Source organism: Herpailurus yagouaroundi, unplaced genomic scaffold (assembly GCF_014898765.1).
Source record: "Herpailurus yagouaroundi ecotype Mexico unplaced genomic scaffold, PumYag 159, whole genome shotgun sequence".
In the NCBI taxonomy this organism is placed as follows: domain Eukaryota; kingdom Metazoa; phylum Chordata; class Mammalia; order Carnivora; family Felidae; genus Herpailurus; species Herpailurus yagouaroundi.
This window is the reverse complement of record NW_024412400.1, coordinates 8,040,684-8,055,209: the sequence shown is the minus strand read 5'-3', so window position 1 is coordinate 8,055,209 and position 14,526 is coordinate 8,040,684. Positions and strand designations below refer to the sequence as shown.

The 14,526-nt window shown below is 46.3% G+C and overlaps 1 protein-coding gene and 1 long non-coding RNA gene across 6 annotated transcripts in view; one reads left to right on the top strand and one right to left on the bottom strand.

The window, feature by feature from the left end:
• Positions 1-3,504: 3,504 nt before the first annotated feature.
• MYRIP (myosin VIIA and Rab interacting protein) overlaps positions 3,505-14,526 on the bottom strand; it is a 380,023-nt gene continuing 369,001 nt past the window's right edge. For 3 of the 5 annotated variants that reach the window (XM_040479864.1, XM_040479863.1, XM_040479867.1), the window contains 2 exons: positions 13,078-13,196; positions 3,505-5,375 (listed from right to left, as the gene is read on the bottom strand). In XM_040479864.1, the coding sequence (XP_040335798.1) occupies positions 5,343-5,375; positions 13,078-13,196 (152 nt within the window). In that variant the 3' untranslated portion in view covers positions 3,505-5,342. Of the gene's footprint in view, positions 5,376-7,812; positions 7,934-12,601; positions 12,713-13,077; positions 13,197-14,526 lie in introns of those variants that run through there. The other 2 variants (XM_040479866.1, XM_040479865.1) reach the window with 2 other exon arrangements.
• Positions 12,194-14,402, top strand: LOC121033493 (uncharacterized). The gene is made up of 3 exons (XR_005791939.1): positions 12,194-12,298; positions 12,668-13,216; positions 13,885-14,402. It is a non-coding gene; the product is annotated as an uncharacterized LOC121033493 (long non-coding RNA).

The window sequence follows — 14,526 nt, the reverse complement described above, 5'->3', positions numbered from 1 at the left end:
GCCCCAGAGGATCCCAAGCAAACTCTGTGCTCACAGCAGAGAGCCTGACCGGGGGCTCGAGCTCCTGAACCTCGAGACCACGACCTGAGCTGAAGTCAGACGCTTAACCGACTGAGCCACCCAGGCGCCCTGAGAAGCGCTACCTTAAAGCTCTCATCTTTATGAAACCTGGTAACTTTGATATAAAACATACTTTTCCATATTGTAGGACTTGATTCTACCAACCTGGATCCTTCTAAACAACTTCTTTGAGGTTTCCGGTGTTTGAAGTGGATATTAAAGTTTTCTAGCCCTTTGAACACTCTTTAAAATGCAGCTCCGTTTACCTGCACTTTATCATAATTGGAACTCAATTGCAGAGACAGAAGGCTCGCACAGCCAACTGTTCTGCAGAATGCAAATTGTGCATGGGAAATACTTCCCCTGGGAGAAAATGGAGTGGCTGTTGTGAGAGAGGTTATTTTTACAAGAACACACCAAATGTCTCCCGTGCTTTAGTGTTTTATCGAAAATCTCAATGAAAGAGAACCCTTTGTGAGAGATCAATACACACATGCACAGGCACACGCGCACACGCGAGAGTAAGAGCAAGAGAGCGATGCTATGTTTTAGGGCACGTGATGGAACCCTAACAGAATTTGCCTACATCAATTGTGAAATGTCAAAAACAAACAGCCCAATAGTTTGCTTATGCATCCTTCATACTGGCACGTGATTTTCTCTTTGACAGCCACTCACCTTCACTTCTTCCCCAGCAGGATTCATCTAAGGTGATGAAACTCATCTTTCAGGTAGCATATCCATTAGCCATTCCTGTGTCATAACCTACTGCCAGATTCAGTGGTTTATTCTTGCTCGTCTGTCTAAAGGTTGGTGGGGTGGCTCTGCTGATCTCGGCCGGGCTCAGCCCAGCTTGGCTGCAGGCTGTAGGTTGGTTGGGTCTGGCCCTGTTCCTTGGACCTGTGACACGTTCTCATAGTGAGTGGCAAAAGGTAAGTGGACAAACCCACCTCCATAAACGTATTTCAAGCCCCTTATGCAGCTCTCACCATAACATCTTATTGGCCAAAGCAAGTCATGTGGCCCAGTCCAAACCAAGGGTTGGAGACTCCAATGCTACAATCTGAATGTGCCTCCCCGCCCCCCCCCCATTCATATGTTGAAACCTAACCCCTAAGGTGATGGTATAAGGAGGTGGAGCTTTGGGGAGGTGATTAGGTCATGAGGGGTCCGCCCTCCCAATTGGGACTGGTGTACTTTTAAAGGAGGCGCCAGAGAGATTCCTCGCCTGTTTCCACCGTGGGAGGACGCAGTGGGAAGATGGCGGTCCGCAACAGCTTCTGGCAGCACCTGGCCATGCTGGCACCCTGGTCTTGGATTTCCAGCCTCCGGAACTGTGAGAAATACATTCCTATTGTTTATGAGCTGCTGGGTCTCCGGTATTTCATCACAGAGCCCCAGTGGACTGAGAGAGGTATGTTCCACCGACCATAAGGCACGTCACGTGGTCAAGCCCAATGTCAAGGGTGGTGCCCTCCTCTCAGAGTTAGGGTGTAAAAGGCGTGCATATGTGTAGAACGAGGGTCTTTTCTACTATCAGTAGGAAAAGTGAGGCATAGCATTTTGTACAAGTCACGGTGCTTGTGTGTGAAGGATTTTCTTATCCCGAGAGAAGGAGGACACAAGCACTGAGTACCTATAGTACTCCAAGATTCTACTGAGTTTTCTCCCATGTTATTTCATTGAACCTTTTAACACCACTAGAACCCATTTCACATACAAGGTGACAGGCCAAGGAGCTAGGACGTGGACAGTCTAGGAGTGGAGCCTAGTTTTTTCTGGCAGCCTTCACGTGCCTTGACTATTGGGTCACATTTTTGGTGGTGTTGTGGCAAATCAAGCACTGACTTCTTAGGGGGAAATATTTTTATTGCACTGTTCTAATACCCCAGAAGCAAGAAGCGCCATACTTTTTCTGTGAGCATAGCTGCCCATCACTCTTGATATTCAAATTGTTGGCTCAAATGGATTCTCTTGAAAACCTGCACTGATGATGCCGATTGGTTGCTCAACAGAGGCTTTGGGGACTTCTACGGGTTAGAGAGGCGGACTGTTCCCGTCACTTGAGTGTGACTGGCCTCTCTTGACTGTCTTGCTATTCCTATCCTGCAGGGCTGGGGCCGTGGGGAGGAAGGATGGAGAAATCAGGAACTCCAGCCAGGAAACGCTGCCTGAAGAGAATTTCAGGTGGGTCGACGATGTTGTTCTCCCCCATCTGAAATGCCCTGTTGACCTAAATGTTAGCTTGTTTGTCACCAATGCTTAGCAAACACCGATGTGCCAGGCACATTCACGGGAGTGTGGAGAAAGGTAGACCGAGCGCTAGTGATGACCGGGTGAATCCTATGGATCTGTGTCTTAATAGGTGATTCTGGTGCCACTCAAGTTGGAGTATTACTGTGTTAGGCCACCAGATAGAGAAGGCTGGTGGCTTCTATTAGAGTTACTATTCACTCATTCATTTCAGGTTAGAGGAAGGTTCCTACTCTTCTTCAGGGATGGCAGGGGCCAGGGTCTGGGGAGGCCAGCCTCAGAGAAGCAACAGTTGCCACCAATCCCGTGCAAGACTCTGGGAGAGTCACGGTCCTGCTTCCTGCTTGGCTATGCAGTCCCTGCAGGGATGGGCAGGGGCCTCCCCGGTGATGTCCGGGCTTACCTGCAGGGTCTAAGGTTTCTCAGCCTGGGCACTATGGACATTTGGCACTGGATAATTCTTGGTTGTGGGTGGTTATGCATTTACCAGCATCCCCGGCCACTCTCCACTGTATGCCAGGAGGAGCACCCGCCCCCCCCCCCCCAACCCGCTCTGCCCTGCCAAGTTATGACAATCAAAAAGGTCTCCTGAGGGAGAGGGATTAAATCACACCACTCCCCTCCCGTCTCCTGCTTTGAGACTGCTGGGCTTATGCTGGGAAATTCCCTTCTCAGGATAACGAGCAATGGAAAAGCCAGTGGTGTAACTGCAAGGAACGTGGGGTGTGAGGCTAGCAGCCTTGAATCTCGGCCCCTCCGATGACTGGCCACGGACTTCTTTCCCTGCCTCCTCTCCACTCCCAGTCTTCCCCAACCCCCAAAAACCACACCCCCACACACATTATTTTCATAAATGACTTTTACTTCTTTATCATTTCTCTTGACAGCGATTCTTGGCGATGTGCATATAACATGAAGGCAAGCATAACTTTCAGAAGTCATCAAAGATATGGTCTTATTGTCCTCGTTTTCTTAAACCATTAAAATATTTTCATTTATAAAAATTAATCTAAATATAAATATTGACACTGAAGATCAAAATCACTTGATGACAAAATAATTCTTCCGAAACTATAACATATGCTTATGGTTTTTAATAGTCAATTAAATCTTTGCACTTATTTGGCACAAGGAAACCTTTATAAAATTTCAAATGCCGTAGAGCAGGCTTCTTCTTTTTTCTCTTTTTTGTTTTTTTGTTTGTTTTTGTTTTTTGCAAGGCTTACACAGTACACATTTTTGTCAAAGAAAACTGAATATTAGCACTGGAACACACCAATAGTTGCTTTTCATGCCTCTTAAAGGAAACATTCGATTTGGAACTCAGATCTTTTGTTGTTGTTGTTGTGTTTTTAAAATTTGTATTTGTCTGCTTTGAGTCATACCAACAGAACAAAAAGCCAAGATTTACTGTGTTTCAAAGAAGTCACTTCTGTTGGATAGCACATACACAGGATCAGCAAAGGGTGTCACCGGAAGATAGGTAGATCGCATCAGGAATGGATCGGAACACACATTTCAGCAGCAAATCAGGTCTGGCAATGTGTGTAGCAGCAAAAGAAGGTAGGAGTTGAAACCAACGCAGGGTGAGGCTTTGGGGAGGCATTCCGATGACACTTGGCTTAGAGGCGTGACTTTGGCAAACTAATCTCTCTGGCCCCCTCGGTTCCCAAATCTGAAAAGTGGGGATACCCACTGAAGAGGGTTGCTCCAAGGATGAAAATGAGAAGAAACTGCCTTCCTCAAAGCAGTCACTTAAAACATTTCGGTCAAACTATCCCCTTGCCCCCCATCGTTTGCTTTCTTCCTAAGATTCAGAATGTCTCAGGGACAAATTTTAACAAAGGCTGTAAATGCTCAGTTCATTGAGCAGAATTCTGTTCCACTGGCTTTTACAAGCACCCTCTACACGGTCATGCCTTCGAGACCGCAGACGTGGAGCACGTGTCGGCTCGTGTGTCTGTTAAACTCACAGTTTGTCCTTGCTTTTTTCATGCCTGTGAGCTTTCCAAGGCTATTCTTTAACCATTTTTTTCCCTTAAGGTCATCCTACTACTTTTGCCGAATTATCTACTGGGAAATAAATTCTGGAGGACATTTTCTCATGTGGTTAGCATCCCTTTAGACGCGGCCATCACTAAGCTGCATCACGTGGATTCCAGACAGCGCCCCAAAGTTAAGCCAATGGTGAGCTTTCTCAAGCTCCTCTCCCCTTCACACTGGGGAAACTGTCAGTGAGTCCAAGGAGAAACCCTAAATTCTCCATGAGACCTCGACTCAGAAAGACCTGGGCCTGGCGTGGGTGAGTCAGAACTTTCCATTCCGTGGTGTGTGATTGCAAAGCGATGGAAATGACTGGGCCACTGGTTATGGTCGTGTGGTGTGGGGAGAGGGGTAGCTAGGAGCTTCCCAGGAAGGAGGCGGCTGAAGGGAGACCTGCATCCTTGCTGGGTGCGCGCTCCCCAGATGGGACGGTCCGGATGTTCACTACGGGGACATCTGCACATTTTTCCTTAGCATTTGTGGGACAAACGTGGTTTTGAGAGATTAGTAAGAACTGGTGATGAATTCAATGGTAATCTCCATCTCCCTTCTTTCCACCTCCGCCCCCCCCCCCCCCCACCCCAGCTCCCAACGGTTCTCCTTTGGACAAATAACTATTGACATATACTTTCAGTTGAATCAAAGGGATTAAAAAAAAGATCTTAAAGACAACACACAGTAGCGAAGCGAACACGGAAAAGATGCGTCTTTTGAACAGGGAGCTCTGTTGTTGGAAGCCAGCGTCTCGGTTTTCTGTCTTGGATTCCCCTGGGAGCCTAAGGCAGCGAGTGGGCAAGACCGCAGTGCTCAAGTCTGGGGCTGCTTTCTGGGTGAGGTATCAGGACAGCCCTGTGCAGTGGTGCACCATGGCCCCCCCAGGCCCCCTCCTCGGGTGGAAATCGGTACAGTATTGGATGGCTGTTGGGTCAAGGCACTGTCGTGTACGGCCGGAGGCAGTGGGTCACTGGCAGTGGAGCTCCGTGGCACTAATACATCACAGCAGACGCCAGACCGGGCTCCTGCGGCGAGACAATGAGCGCATGGTCATCAGCCACTTGGCAAGAGCAAGAAAAGGCAATTAAAAATGTCTCCTGCTTTTTTTCTTTTCTTTCTTTTTAAATAGGCTTCACACCCAACATGGAGCCCAATGCAGGGCTTGAACCCAAGACCCTGAGATCAAGACCTGAGCTGAGATCAAGAGCTGGATGCTTAGCCGACTGAGCCACCCAGGTGCCCCTGTTTTCTATATCATCAAAAATGTTTGTGCTCGTTGACTGGGAATATTTAATTATTTAAAAAATGATACTTTACAAAAAGTTTATTTTGGAGAGAAAGAGGGTGCACCTGCACGCACACGAGCAGGTGAGGAGCAGAGAGAGAGAGGGAGAGAAGGAGAATGCTAAGCAGGCTCGAAGCCACGAACTATGAGATCATGACCTGAACCCAAACTGAGTCGGACGCTCAACCGACTGAGCCACTCAGGCACCCCAAAAGTGATGCATTTTTTACTTGCACTTTTAAAAAAAGTGTTTATTTATTTTTGAGAGAGACAGAGAGAGAGAGAGAGAGAGAGAGCACAAGCAGGGGAGGGGCACAGAGACAGACAGAGGGTCCGAAGCAGGCTCCCAGCTGGCAGCAGAGAGCCCGAAGTGGGGCTTGAACTCACAAACTCATGAGATCATGACCTGAGCCTAAGTCGGATGCCCCAGCTACTGAGCCACCCAGGTGCCCCTACCTGTACTTTTTAATCTGTCTGAAATTTATTCGGCGTGTGGAATACAGCAGTTATTTAATTTGATTCCCTTCCCATTACCACCCCCATGGCCAATTTCCTATGTTCAGAGTCTCTTGTGGTTTGCTTCCCTCTCTCCTCTTCCCACCCCCACTTCCTTAAGTTCATTCGTTTTGTTTCTTAAATTCCACGTATGAGTGAAATCATACGGTATTTGTCTTTCTCTGATTGACTGGTTTCGCTTAGCAGAATACATTCTAGCTCCATCCACATTGTTGCAAATGGCGAGATTTCATTCTTTTCGATGGCTGAGTAATCTCCCATTGTGTATATAAACCACATCTTCTTTATCCATTCATCAGTTGATGACATTTGGGCTCTTCCCCTAGTTTGGCTATTGTTGGTATGAGGAGCCTCCATACTATTCTCCAGAGTGGCTGCACCAGTTTGCATTCCCACCAACAGTGCAAGAGGGTTCCCCTTTCTCCACATCCTTGCCAACACCTGTTGTTTCTTGTGTTGTTCATGTGAGCCATTCTGACAGGTGTGAGGTGGTATCTCATCGTGGTTTTGATTTGTATTTCCCTGATGATGAGTAGTGTTGAGCATCTTTTCATGTGCCTGTTGGCCATCTGGATGTCTTCTTTGGAGAAGTGTCTCTTCGTGTCTTCTGCTCATTTCTTCACTGGCTTATTTGTTTTTTGGGTGTTGAGTTTGATAAGTTCTTTATAGATTTTGGATACTAACCTTTTATCAGATCTGTCATTTGCAACTCTCTTCTCCCATTCCATAGACTGCCTTTTAGTTTTGTTGTGCAGAAGTTTTTATTTTTATAAAGTCTCAGTAGCTCATGTTCGCTTTGGTTTCCTTGGCCTTCGGCAATGTGTCTAGTAAGAAGTTGCTGCAGCCGAGGTCAAAGAGGTGGCTGCCTCTCTCCTCCTCTAGGATTTTGATGGTTTCTTGTCTCACACTTAGGTCTTTCATCCATTTTGGATTTGTTTTTGTGTATGGATTTATTTTTGTGTATGGTGTAAGAAAGTGGTCCTGTTTCATTCTTCTGCATGTCGTTGCCCAGTTTTCCCAACACCATTTGTTGAAGAGACTGTCCTTTTTTCTATTGGATATTCTTTCCTGCTTTGTTGAAGATTCTTTGGCCATATAGTCGTGGGTCCACTTTTGGGGTTTTGATTCCATTCCACTGCTCTATGTGTCTGTTTTTGTGCTTGTACCGTATTGTCTTGATGATTACAGCTTTGTAATATGGCTTGAAATCCACAATTGTGATGCCTCCAGTTTTGTTTTTCTTTTTCAGGATTGCTTTGGCTATTTGTGGTCTTTTGTGGTTCCATACAAATTTTAAGATTGTTTGTTCTAGCTCTGTGAAAAATGCTGGTAGTATTTTGATAGGGATTGCATTAAATGTGTAGATTGCTTTGGGTAGTATAGATGTTGATTTATTTATTTTTAAAAGAACATTTATTTGTTTATTGTTTATTTATTTTTGAGAGGGGGGAGGAGCAGAGGGGGGGAGACAGAAAAGCAGGATCCCCACTAACAGCCTCATGCGAGGCCCGAACTCATGAACTGTGATATCATAACCTGAACCAACGTCGAACACTTCACCAACTGAGCCTCTCAGGCAGCCGGGGGAGTTCAGACGTTCGAACAATGTTTGTCCTTCCAATCCATAAGCATGGAAAGCTTTTCCATTTCTTTGTTGCCCTCTTCAATTTCTTTCGTAAGTGTCTTGTAGTTTTCAGCGTACAGATCCTTTACCTCTGCAGTTAGGTTTATTCCTGGGTATCTTATTGTTTTCGGTGCAGTTGCAAAAGGTAGTTCCTAATACTTTAAAACAAATCAAAAACACATTCTCAGATATGCCTGTACCTCTTCTGAGCCTTCTTTTCCACTGACCATTTTTTATAGCTTTTAATTTGTTTTAAAATCTAGCAGGAGGGGCGCCTGGGTGGCTCAGTCGGTTGAGCCTCCGACTTCGGCTCAGGTCATGATCTCATGGTTCGTCAGTTCAAGCCCCGAGTCAGACTCTGTGCTGACAGCTCAGGGCCTGGAGCCTGCTTCGGATTCGGTCTCTGTCTCTCTCTCTGATCCTCCCTTGCTCACATTCTGTCTCTCTCTCAAAAATAAATAAAGATTTAAAAAAATCTGGCAGGAAAATCACTTTAATTTTGCAAAATGATTTTGCCTATTCTTTCTGAGTCATTCTTTCAGGAACTTTAGTTCGAAAGAAAGTCCCACTGAGAGCTTTATGAGAATTGGATTAAACTACAGATTAATTTGGGAAGAAATGACTTTTCTTGTTGAACTACTGATGTAACTGAGTAATCAATACCTCAGTATTAAAGGTATCCTTGCATTTCTGTAAAGGTTAGTGCTGCAGTTAACTCGCTGATGCATTATGTAGTGAGCTGCGTGTGTGTACATGTGAAGAAGGATAGCTGTTGTGTGGGGTGTGTGTGCACGCGTGTGTGTGAGCAGGCACGAAACACGTGCGCACACGTACGTGTAGCTTCACAACACGAATCTTTCAGTTTTCAAGTTTTTTAAGTGTTCCGGAGTACTTTATATTGCCTGGAATTAATTTCTGCTTAAAAAATCTATCCCTGAGGGGCGTCTGGGTGGCTCAGCTGGTTAAACCTCCTGCTCTTGATCTTGGCTCAAGTCATGACCTCACTTTGGTTCATGGGATTGAGCCCTGAGTCCAGTTCTGTGCTGACAGCATGGAGCCTACTTGGGATTCTCTCTCTCCCCTTCCCTCTGCTCCTCCCTTGCTTGTGATCTCTCAAAATTAATAAACTTAAAAAAAATTTATCAGCAAAACTATTTGTCCAGTCTTTTTTGTTTTTAAATATGTTTGTTTATTTATTTTGAGAGACAGAGAGAGAGTGAGCAAGGGAGGGGCAGAGAGAGAGGGAGAGAGAGAATTCTAAGCTCTCTTGGAATGCAGGGCTTGATCCCATGAACTGTGAGATTATGACCTGAGCCAAAATCAAGAGTCAGATGCTCAACTGACTGAGCCACCCACGTGGCCCCAGACAATCTTTTCTTTAAGTTTTACTCAGTTTTAAGTCAGTTCTTACTAATATTCTGATGTAATTCTTATTTTATTAGAATTAAGCCTCTAAAATTCATTACTATATATTTACATCGCATGGTATGTTTAAATTAAAAATTTACATCTGTTAGAGTCTCTTATTTTTATTTATTTATTTATTTTCTTGATCTGGCTTGCAAAACACTCTGCTTTTTATTTTTTCGAAGAATAAGCTCTTGAACTTATGATCATTTCTATAGTTTTCTGGCTTGCATTCATTGGTTTCTGCCTTTATCTCTGATGTCTGGAATGCATCGTGTATGTGGGTGTACGTGCTTTCTAACTTCCAAGTAGAGTTTCTGTGTATTTTAAGTTTTGTTCCAATTTGCTAGGTTTGCTCTGTCACTTCTGGTAGTCTAGGCACATGTGGCTCTTTAGATTAATTAAAATGAGTGAAATTTAAAAAATCAGTTCCTTCAAGGCAGTAGCCACATTTCAAGGGCCCAACAGCCCCATGTGGCTGGCGGCTGCCATATTGTGCACCACACAGAGAACATATCCATCATTTTGGAGAGCTCTGCATGACAGCACGGCTGGAGAGTCTCTCTTTTTGAAACTTGTTTTTAATGTTTATTTTTGAGAGAGAGAGAGAGACAGAGAGACAGCATGAGCAGGGGAGGGGCAGAGAGAGAGGGAGACACAGAATCCGAAGCAGGCTCCAGGCTCTGAGCCATCAGCCCAGAGCCCGACGCGGGGCTCGAACTCATGGACCGTGAGATCGTGACCCGAGCTGAAGTAGGACGCTTCACTGACTGAGCCATCTGGACGCCCCCTGTTGAAGATTATTTCTGGCACTGGAGTCACAGAAGTTTGTTCTATGCTTCCCACTTTTTGTCGCTTTTTGTAACCTCAATAGGTTTTCTTTGTAGCTGGTGAAAAATCAACTTTTATAAAGGGTCCACTGATGCTTGGAAACAAAGTGAATCTTCCATGAAGTGTAAAGTAAGAGAAATGCCTTAACTAAAGCTTATTAATTATACTATTCACATGCTCTCATTTGTACTTAATTTTAAAATTTTTTTTTTTCAACGTTTATTTATTTTGGGGACAGAGAGAGACAGAGCATGAACGGGGGAGGGGCAGAGAGAGAGGGAGACACAGAATCGGAAACAGGCTCCGGGCTCCGAGCCACCAGCCCAGAGCCCGACGCGGGGCTCGAACCCACGGACCGCGAGATCGTGACCTGGCTGAAGTCGGACGCTTAACCGACTGCGCCACCCAGGCGCCCCTGTACTTAATTTTTAAAAAAAATGTTTATTTTTGAGAGACAGAGAGAGAGCACACACGTGTGAACAAACAGAGGGGGGGCACAGAGAAAGGGAGACAGAGGATGCAAAGCAGGCTCTGAGCTGTCAGCACAGAGCCTGACACGGGGCTTGAACTCACAAACCGTGAGATCATGACCTGAACTGAAGTTGGCCGCTTCACCAACTGAGCCACCCAGGCTCCTCGTAATTTGTATTTATTTTTGGCATATTTGGGCTTCCCAGGGTTGCTAAGGGAATTTTAAAGTCACCAACCATGGCACAATAAATTGTATCACTTTTGCATGCTGAATCAAGAAAGGCTCAGGACTTACCTATTTATTTTTTAAAGTTTACTTGTTTATTTTGAGAGAGACAGAGACCGTACAAGTGGGAGAGGGACAGAGAGAGGGAGAGAGAGAATCCCAAGCAGGCTCCACACTGTCAGCACAGAACCCGATGTGGGGCTCAAACTCACGAACCATGAGATCATGACCTGAGCTGAAACCAAGAGTCAGATGCGTAACTGACTGAGCCCCCCAGGCACCCCGATTTTTTAAAATCAAAATTAAAACATCCTCCTTCCCCATTTTCTCCAAATGTTTTTCTCTTGGATTCTACTTTGTTTGAAAGTGATATTGCTGTTTTTTGTTTGCATTTGTTTAGGAAATATTGCCCATTCTTTCATTTTTAACCTCGCTGTATTATCTAAAGGTAACTTATTCTTCAAAATAATCTGAGGTGAACTTAGGTGATGTAACATTAACCATTTTATTATTTTATTTTATTTTATTTTATTATTTTATTATGTTGAGGGAGAGATAGACCATGAGCAGGGGAGAGGGGCAAAGAGGAAGGGGGAGAGAAAGAGAGAGAGAGAGAGAGAGAGAGAGAATCTTTTTTTTTTTTTTAATTTTTTTTTCAACGTTTATTTATTTTTGGGACAGAGAGAGACAGAGCATGAACAGGGGAGGGGCAGAGAGAGAGGGAGACACAGAATCGGAAACAGGCTCCAGGCTCCGAGCCACCAGCCCAGAGCCCGACGCGGGGCTCGAACTCACGGACCGCGAGATCGTGACCTGGCTGAAGTCGGACGCTTAACCGACTGCGCCACCCAGGCGCCCCGAGAGAGAGAATCTTAAGCAGGCTCCACTCTCAGTGTGGGGCCTGATCTCACTACCCTGAGATCATGACCTGAGCCGACATTAAGAGTTGGACTCTCGGGGCGCCTGGGTGGCTCAGTCGGTTGAGTGACCGACTTCGGCTCAGGTCATGATCTCACGGGTTGTGAGTTCGAGCCCCGTGTCGGGCTCTGTGCTGAGAGCTCAGAGCCTGGAGCCTGCTTCCGATTCTGTGTCTCCCTCTCTCTCTGCCCCAACCCCACTCATGCGCTGTCTCTCTCTGTCTCAAAAATAAATAAAACATTAACAAAAAAAAAGTTGGACTCTCAACAGACTGAGCCACCCACACGCCCCAACATTAACCATTTTAAAGTGAACAGTGGCATTTAGTACATTCACCATGTTGTGCAGCCATTGTTTGAAAACCTCCTGTCCCTCTAAAGTAAAACCTCCTATCCACCGAGTGGCTTCTTCCGATGGCCCCTCCCTACAGCCCTTGGCACCCCCTGATCTGTGTTCTATCTCTATGAAAGGTAATTTATTTGTAACTCTCTTATTTATAACAGATTCCTTCCCTGACCCTAATGGTCTGCCCTTTTAAGTGCGTAATGCATCTTTTTCACTCTTTGAAGTAACGCTCTGACGGCCAGGAGCAAAGTAACTGGACTTTAAAAGGTCGAGGGTAACGGCTGAGCAGTGAAGAAAAGCTAGCGGGCAGCGCTGTTGCCATGGGGTGCCGAAGAGACGCAGTAATCCGGAACCCCAAAGGGCACGCCCCCCATTACATCATTACCTGGTGCTCTGCACTCAGAGCACAGGGACGGTGGCGGGGAGGAAGGGGAAGGGAGGGAGGGGCGAGGCATAAAAGACAACAGAATAAACTGGCCCTTGCTCTAATCCTGTCACTCAGACATCATCTGCCCTCAGCATATTGGTACCACTGAGGCAGGTTAGCTGGATTATCACTTCCCATATCAACAGCACCAAGCCTTTGCCCAAATCTGAAGCATGTGTTGGTGTTCAGGCAAACAGTCCGTTAGCCCTCTTTACGCGATCGCCTCTTTACGTGCCAATGATGTCCTGTCCCTCCCTTTGCATTTAGGGGCAGCTGCTGGCTTTTCTCAGGAGCACAACAAGTAATTCAGGGCTAATAAGAGATTTAAGGAAGAGTGAATTTGGATCAAGAACAGGAGAAAGACTCTGGCACCTCAACCAGACCTTAACGTTCCCATGTACGTATTTTTACTTCTCTCGGATCAAACCCCACAAGGAGCTGGATGTACGGTTGAGAGGACGTATCCACATATCAGAGAGGTGAGCGGTACCGGGCACGGTGCTCATCACTTCTCACTGCACCCCCGCCCCCGCCCGTCTCCCCAGCCAACGGACCATGAAACCATCCACGGAGGATGCTTCCTGGGGCTCTGACGGGGGAGCTGCAGACGGAAGGGCTACAGACTGGAGGCACCATCGGCAGTGGAAGCGATGGGCACTGAGAAAGGGCTGACTTACCATCAAATCCTTGGTGGTGCTTTTCCTTTCATTAGTCCTGTTTGTCAAGGAGCCTTGGAGAAGGAAGTTGCGGTTAAATGTTTTAATGGTGGTCACTGAAGATGCCTCAATGTTTTCGGCTAAAAGGAAACACATGGAAGTAAGTGGTACCCAGGAGCGGGGCCGAGTGTTGAGGAAGAAAGACCAGGTGTCCCCATCACCCAGACTTTTGCTCTAGACTTGGCATCTCATTGCAGTCCACAGGTCTGACTGTAGAATCTCTACATTTTGTGTCTATGTTTATGATATGCACCAAATGAACTCAAGAATTGTTAGCGGCTTTCCAGGAAAAGGTAGCTTGGAGATAATTGACCATAGTTCACAAATCCTTATTTGCAATTCTGGACTATAAAAGGCTCTAAAGACAAAATCTTTATAACTTTGGGGCCAAAACTGTCTGATGGGAAACCCTGACTTAACTGACATGTGGCCATTTAAAATCCTGGTCCATCCCACCCAGTGTGAACATTCTCGAGCTTTGCTGAGAGGATTTAATGTGTTTATCAGAGGCTTCCCCAGACACCAGAGGGAGGGGACTGTTATGAAATATACAGCACATGTACCGTCTTAGCTTTCTGATGTCCAACATGTCCTAAAACATATATTTATCCAAGGGTTTCAGATAAGGGACCGTGGATCTGTAATAAATGGTAATCGTATAGGGTCTCATGGAATATCAAGTAGGCATTCAATAAATGTTGAAGAAAAGATCGGTGGAACCAAGACTCAAACATCTATCTTCTGTCTGTCTGTTCTTTTACTTTGTAGATCTAAATTTCTGGTTTGGCATCATCGTAAGTGGCTCCTAAATCCAGGGAAAGTGTTCAAAATGCCCAGTGGATGAGGATGCCACCCCGGCATTGCCGGACTCCCTTCTGGGCGGGGCGCTGTGTTAGATGCCTTCGGTGTCCTGCCCACGTTTCCCTGACATCACCACACATTCTGTCATTCAGCACATTCCGGAAGCATGTGACCACAAGCACCGTCACTCCCTTGGCTCATGCACGGGGTGGGGCAGAAGCACCAGGGGATCAATGCCTCCCCACCCCCACCGGAAACTTCAGGGGCTGAGGGCTGACAGCTGATATCCCCATCTTCCTGTTCATGGGGCAGAAAACTCTGAGGTGCAGTCAATACTGTCTCCCGGGAAGTCCCCAGCAGGATTCAGCCTCATTTGCCCAGAGAAGTAAGCTATGAAATAAATCGCACTGTACCGGGGTGCCTGGGTGGCTCAGTCTGACTCCCGATTTCAGCTCCGGTCATGATCTCGCGGTTCATGAGTTCGAGCCCTGCATCGGGCTCTGTGCTGACAGTGCGGAGCCTGCTTGGGGATTCTCTCTCCTCTCTCTCTCTCTCTCTCTCTCTGCCCTTCCCCCGCTTGCACACACACACACACACACACTCTCTCTA